This window comes from Pygoscelis adeliae, unplaced genomic scaffold (genome assembly GCF_000699105.1).
Source record: "Pygoscelis adeliae isolate BGI_AS28 unplaced genomic scaffold, ASM69910v1 Scaffold218, whole genome shotgun sequence".
NCBI classification, from domain to species: Eukaryota; Metazoa; Chordata; class Aves; order Sphenisciformes; family Spheniscidae; genus Pygoscelis; species Pygoscelis adeliae.
Genome location: NW_008825433.1, coordinates 2038971 through 2045847, shown reverse-complemented (window position 1 = coordinate 2045847; position 6877 = coordinate 2038971). Strand labels below are relative to the sequence as shown.

At 40.8% G+C, this 6877-nt stretch overlaps 1 protein-coding gene across 1 annotated transcript in view; it reads left to right on the top strand.

Annotated features, from left to right (window-relative positions):
* Positions 1 to 203: 203 nt before the first annotated feature.
* The window catches only part of EIF2AK2 (eukaryotic translation initiation factor 2-alpha kinase 2), a 19308-nt gene continuing 12634 nt past the window's right edge, over positions 204 to 6877 (top strand). The window contains exons 1-4 of the mRNA XM_009331041.1: positions 204 to 528; positions 4122 to 4236; positions 5411 to 5577; positions 6387 to 6513. Of these exons, the coding sequence (XP_009329316.1) occupies positions 425 to 528; positions 4122 to 4236; positions 5411 to 5577; positions 6387 to 6513 (513 nt within the window). The 5' untranslated portion in view covers positions 204 to 424. The remainder of the gene's footprint in view (positions 529 to 4121; positions 4237 to 5410; positions 5578 to 6386; positions 6514 to 6877) is intronic.

Here is a 6877-nt window from a genome sequence, read left to right as displayed (position 1 = left end):
CGTCACCGAGCCTGGCAGTCACCGCGGTTTGAAAGGGTATGCTAAACGGCCTCTTGGCTCCCCTCCGAAGGAATCGATTCTAATTCTGTCTGGAGAAGCGTTACTGATTTTTTTTTCCCCCACAGGATTCGGTGAATGATTCAGCCTTTTCCTGCCAAGGAATCTGCTAAGAAATCTCCTCTCGTCACTAAATTCTCTGCTCTGCTTTCTAAATCTGTCATTCCAAGCAATGAGTCTTCAAAAACAGTTGCAGATCAACCACTTGACTTAGAAATTAGAACTAGTTTTCCTTGAACTTTAGTTTACTGGCACCAGTTTTCTATTTTTCATCGCAGCAGGATTAGGGCCTGTCTCTACTATGCCTGGAGGCACAGACATATCTTTGAATGTTGCTTTGCAGAACCGTTTTTGAGATTGTGTCAGAATGGAGCGTGAGTGTATGGCCAAGATCAACAGCTACTGTCAAAAGCAGAAACTTTCGCTGGTTTATGCCGATGTTGGGATGACCGGCCCATCTCATGATCCTGAGTAAGTTCACTACGCACGTCAATAAACATCAGGACTCTTACTGCAATGAACAAAGTGGGTAAAGCTTGCAGTCGTAGAAGTTAACGTGCTGAAAGTGTATATGTGGCAGGAGAGCTGGTCGAAACCATAAATTGAGTGGTAGCTGGGTGGGGAGGATATCATGTCATAGAGTTTGAGGAGAAAACTTAATTCAGAGTTGATGGCCCTTTTTTGGAAAGCAACAGCAAATATGTTCCTGGTAACTATATCATAAGTATGTTATGCATCTGCCGTGAAATCTCTCAGGAGGTGGGGTGGGTTGCAGCAAGTATTTCAGTTTATGATCGATGCTAACTCAAGTGCTTTGATTTTTATTTAGTTTTACAAAGCGTAGAAACTCTTTGTGATTTATGTTGTTAATTTCTAACCTTAAAGGTTGGGTGTATGTTAATTGATTGGGTACCAGCATGTTTTATGTGTAGTTAGTTTTTGAACACCTGTTACAAGAGAAGGGTCTTTTGCTTAAGCTGTTTTGCTTTTACTTTTAGAGACAGTTGCAGGTGATGGAATATGTTTTATTTTTTAACACAAATATGGTGTTTTGCTAATTTTTTTCCCTTGCCAGAGATCATAGATACTCAAGATCTAGGATGTTTCCTTGTGCGAGGGCTTTTTTTTTTTATTTTTGCTAGTTTGCACGAAGACAAGCCTTACGCTAATAATTTAATATCTTCTATGTTGCCAGCCAGCACTGTCTGTGCTTATTCTTAGACCTGACTATAGTCCCAGAATAAATTAATAAGTATTATCTAGGTCTCAAATGTTTATCAGTGATCTTTATTTTTTCCCCATGCGGCTCGTAATTCAAAAAAGTAACCCTTATCACAGGAATGGCCACAGCTGTAGTCACACAGCTACATCTTCATGCTTCAAAAGTGATGGCATGGGACTAACAGAATTTACACACATTTCAGATTTACTCATTTATCCCATTTATTGCACTTTTTCATTTCTTTCTGTGTGCTCTGCTACATTCACAAATAGAATTCAACCCATTCTCTTGTATCTGTAAGTGATGTGAGGTGTGACAGTGGTATCTAGGAAAATCCTGGATAACTTAGGCTGTTCCAAGGAGTACAACGTACAGTGTCTGGTACAGCGATGAGTGCTGTAAACCTTCTTCGGTGCTCTTGTGGTGCTCTTTCCCGGTGCTCTGCTTGCTAATGGGATGCATTGGCCACTGCTGGTCCTGAGCTGGCTCCCTAGCTCTTCCGTGCTGTGTCCCATCTCACAAGTCCTCCTGCAGTTGTCTGAGGCATGATGCAGAGACACTTCCTGTCATCTCCTCCTGTCCTGTCCTGGTTTTGGTGCTGTAGCTGCTTCCACTACAATGCCTGGCAGGGTCAGTGCTGAATGCAATGTAAGAAGGTTGAGGAAGCCCAGGCTGGCTCAGTCCTGAGCAGCTGTGAGCAGTGCAGGCTGGGACCGCAGTGTGTGGACAACCAGACCAGTCCTGCCTAAGCCTGTCAAGTCTGGGCAGTGCTTGTTAACTTGGAGTCCATGATGAGTAAGTGTGACTGGAGTAAGTGTGACTGTACCTTTGGGACCAATTCATGTAACAGTCATTCAGATAACCCTCCAGTCGGATAATTAACTCATGGGTCATGGAGACTCAGCCTGCAGATTTCCTCGGGATGCTTAAATAAAATGGTGGATTTTGGATGCAAAGTCATAGCTGAATGTGTGTAGTGTTCAGCGCTTAGATATGGGTTGGCTAACAAACCCATTCCCAAAGAACAATCTTTCTTTCATGCTTTTTTTTTGTATGCTGTTTCCTATGTGTAGAGTATGTGGCACACTGTGGTGTGCCTTGTCCTACTGTTTACCTCCTTAAGATCTCTCGTTAAGACTTGATTACGCAATGACTGCAAGCACTATTCTGCATCTGCATTGTTTTTCACCTTAACATTTCATTAAAGGGAAGCGGAAAGTGAAGTTGGAATAATGAAAAAAGTGAATTCCTGAAGTCATTCCACTATTTGAGACAAATTGTCCCACAGAGAAACTCATGGTGTTATACCTAGACTGTTTCTTTGTGTGAATCTATCTTGTTGACTGTGAGCTTGAGTATCTATATGCTCTGCTGCAATCTGAAGTACAGACGTACCCTGAGGGTATAGTAACGGTCACTTAAACTTGATGCAAGCCTGTGCTGCTGCCACAAGCAGAAATCTAGTTGTTGCTTTCTCCTCTGTTGCCTTTTGTGCAAAGGCAGTAGCAGAAATGTTAGGGATTTTGCAGCTGCAGGACAAGTCGGATCTGGGGAAGAACTGATTTGGCTGAAAACCAACCATTCGTTATTAGGTCACTGTGGTGGCTTGCCCCCAGCTGGCAGCGAAACCCCAGCCAGCCACTCACTCACTTCCCCCCCAGTGGGATGGGGGAGAGAATCGGAAGGGTGAAAGGGAGAAAAACTTGTGGATCGAGATAAAGACAGTTTGATAAGTGAAGCAAAGCTGTATGTGCAACCAAAGCAAAACAAGGAATTCACTCACTACTTCCCATGGGCAGGCAGGTGTTCAGCCGTCTCCAGGAAAGCAGGGCTCCATCACACATAAGGGTTACTTGGGAAGACAAACATTATAACCCCAAATGTGCCCTCTTCCTTCTTCTTCCCCCCAGCTTTTATTGCTGAGCGCGATGCTATATGGCATGGAATATCCCTCTGGCCAGCTGCCCTGGTTGTGTCCCTTCCCAGCTTCTCACACGCCCCCAGCCTACTTGCTGGGAGGCCAGAGTGGGGAAAAAGAAAAGGCTTTGATGCTGTGCAAACACTGCTCAGCAATAGGTAAAACACTGTTGTGTTATCAACACTGTTTTAGTCCCAAATCCACAACATAGCACTATACCAGCTGCTATGAAGAAAATTAGCTCCATCCCAGCCAGACTCAGTACAGTCAGTCCTGAGCTGCATCAGTTCTCTGTTCTGACTCACGGAGTTGCTGTGTGGGAAGCGGTGCGTGCACAGTTGTGCAACGGAGGGGGAAGGGATCAGTGGCTGAGTGTGGAAGGGCAGGACTGTTTTGTTTTTTGGGACTGCCTTTAAATTCATGTCTCATGAAGCACCAGGCACGTTTTTTGCACTTACTAAATAGTGTATGTAGCAGTGTGTCAAAGGTGAGTGTAATGTCATCTCTGGATCCATGAAATCAAGATTAGCTAATCTTTCCTCTCCATAGAGTTTTGTAGTGCTGAGATGTGTCCTGGTGGTAGGGCTTCACAACCTTGCCTGTAACAATGCTGACCTTAGGCATTCTTTTGCTTTTAAAGATTTAAGTAATTTTGCTTTTAAAAAGCAGTTAAGCATTTAAAAATGCTGTTAGAACTAATAAAGTACATGCATTTGTGACTAGGGAGGAAACATTTAAAAATATTTCTACTAAAGAATTATAATCAGGAGTTAGATATAATAAAAACACATGAATACTTAAATACCTCCACAGTTAACTTACAGTGCTTTGTAGATACTAAAAAGAAAGTTGAATCTGAGAAGGTAATTAAGTATATATGAGACAAATAGTAACAATGTTTTAGAAAAGTTTCCTTTGTTGCAGGTTCACATTTGTGGTTAAAATAAACGATGTAGAATACGGTAGAGGCACTGGTAAAAATAAGAAAGAAGCAAAAGCAGTAGCAGCAAAAAAAACCTGGGAAATGATTGAGAAACAGGTGAGTAAACTGTAGGATTTTTTTTTTTTTTTTTTTTTTTGCTAGTAAAGGTTGAAGATGAATCTCTAAAAGTAGTCAATAAAATGTCATTGCTTTCTTTATTTTGGAAGAGTTTCTAATTATTTACTTAAGTTGTCTCTGTCTTATTCAGTGCTTTTCTACTTTCTTCCACTGAGCTATTTTCCTTATTGTTCTACTGCGGGGTTGGTATGTAATATCGAGTGTGTTTCCTCCTCTGCTGTTACAGGAGGGTGAGGAAACGTATTTGCCTTTGTTAAGCTAGTATATCCAGAGTGGACAGTGTTCCTTTTTCGTCTTGACAACTGTTCAGTAATTCAGTATCCCCAAAACATTTGCAGGGCATTGTTCAGTGTGTCTGTTGCCACTCTGCTCATAAAATTGCTTACTTTCACTTGATCTGATTCATCTTTGTTTCCTTGTCATTATATTCTTTATGGTTCTATGTTCTTTATCCTTCCTTGATTTACTTTAGGTTTGAATTAATTTTGTTCCTTTGTTTTCTGCCACGAGTTTTGGGGTAGCCATTCTTTTTTTTTTTTTTTTTTTATTCTGAATGCAGCTTAGCACCTTTCAAGTGAAATCTTTTCTTACCTGTTTCCATATGCTTTTTACTGTGTCACCATCATTACTTTCACACAATTGCTGCATGTTTGTTAATATATTATTAATGCTGCCTAATCATGAGAGAGCTGAAAAGTCCTGCTTTCCCCTCTTGTACATGCACAGGCGCATTTGCAGCCCTTGCTAATGGCAGCATCAGTAGCATCCTGCTGCCATCCCTTTTCTTGGCTCTGGTCAGGCTGTGAGAAAATTCAGAAGGCAGCATTTGCTTTTTTTTAATGAGATTTCACAGCTCGTTCCCTGTCTTTTCTTAAAAGAGGTGGGAGGAGACATGGTGATAGGTTGTTAAAGACATTGGTGCGATACTTGGAAAACTGAATTTACATTTCTTTGGAAATTCAAAATGTAATAATTCTGGGTTGGGATGGCTGTCCTTTGCCACAAGGGACTCTGTTAATGCAAACTTGGGATTTCTTAAAAATATGTTGAGATGCTGACAAACCTTGCAGCTATATTAGATCTCGTGCACTGTTTATCTTAATCTATTTATTAAGCTTAAGTTTTTAAGTTACCTATTTCATTTGTTTTATAGCCAGAGAGTCCTTCAAATATGCAAGCTACAAAATTAACGACAACTCCAGTGACCTTAGCATCTGTACCAGCCAGCGACTATGTCAGCCTACTAAATATGTATTCACAAAAGGCGTTGCTAATAGTTGATTATCCTGCCAAACGTACGGGAGATGCCCATGCTCCCATGTAAGATGTACTTTGTCTTCGTACTTGCTTTTAATGCTTCTTTGTGTTTACTAATGCTACCATTAGTTACCCTGAGTAGTGTTAGATAAATCTTCAGAAATACAATAAAAATTTGGAGGTAGTCTGGAGAAAACCCAGTGGAGGGCCATCAAGGTGGTTAAGGAGTTGGAGGATATGGCATTGGAGGAGAGGCTAAGAGGACTGAATTTGTTTAGCTGGGAGAAGAGGTGGCATGATGATAAAATTGTAGTCAGTGTTGACAAATTGTCAGTTACTTGGTTGTAGCTCTGGCACCTTTGTGGACCTCTCGGCATGTATTTTGGAGACCTCTAGGAACCAAGTACCAGGGAGAGCTTGTTTGTGTCCCCTTCTGTATGTATTGCAGTCAGTGAGTTGTAGAAACGTTCCAGCTAATGATAGCTGAGGGATGATAAAGAATATCTACATATTTTAACACTCTTGACAATATCTGCTGGAAAACTCCTCCTCTCTTCCCCTGCAAAATCAGCCATTTTAAAACCTAAACTGCAGATAATTTCTAATTGTGGGTGCATATGATATGACGCTTTGAGGAGTTCAACCTTAAAAAGTGCTAAATATTCACTCTCTGAAAATTGGTTATCTTAAAGGCATGTCAAATTAGTTACCTACCTTTATTAATTAGATTAAATATATATTGCAAAGACTGTCCTGAAGATGTATATTTCAGATCTCCACTCTATAATGTCAGTTGACTGTAGTGTTTAAAATCATTAAATTAAGACTTGTCATATGGTATATAAGACTTTATTCCCTGTTGTATTTTACAGGTTTTCCTGTAGCTGTACAATTAGTGGTTTTGTGTATGGAATTGGCACTGGAGCTTCTCTAGCTACTGCAAAACAAGCTGCTGCAAAACAAGCGTTTGAGAAGCTAAAGCAGCAAGGCGCTCTAACAGTATGTGCTATATTTAGCCTTAAGACAGAAGTTTAATTCTTGTACCTTTAATCTTTGAACAGATTTCCTCATTGTATAAAAAAGCATATTCTATGGATTCCACTTAAGAGGGAAACAATCCATATTTTGGTGGGTTGGTTGGGCTACAGGATTCTGTTGGTGAAATTTATGTTCATAGAATCATAGAATCATAGAATCATTAAGGTTGGAAGAGACCTCCAAGATCATCGAGTCCAACCGTCAACCCAACACCACCATGCCCACTAAACCATGTCCCTAAGCGCCTCATCTACCCGTCTTTTAAATACCTCCAGGGATGGTGACTCAACCACTTCCCTGGACAGCCTGTTCCAATGTTTAACCA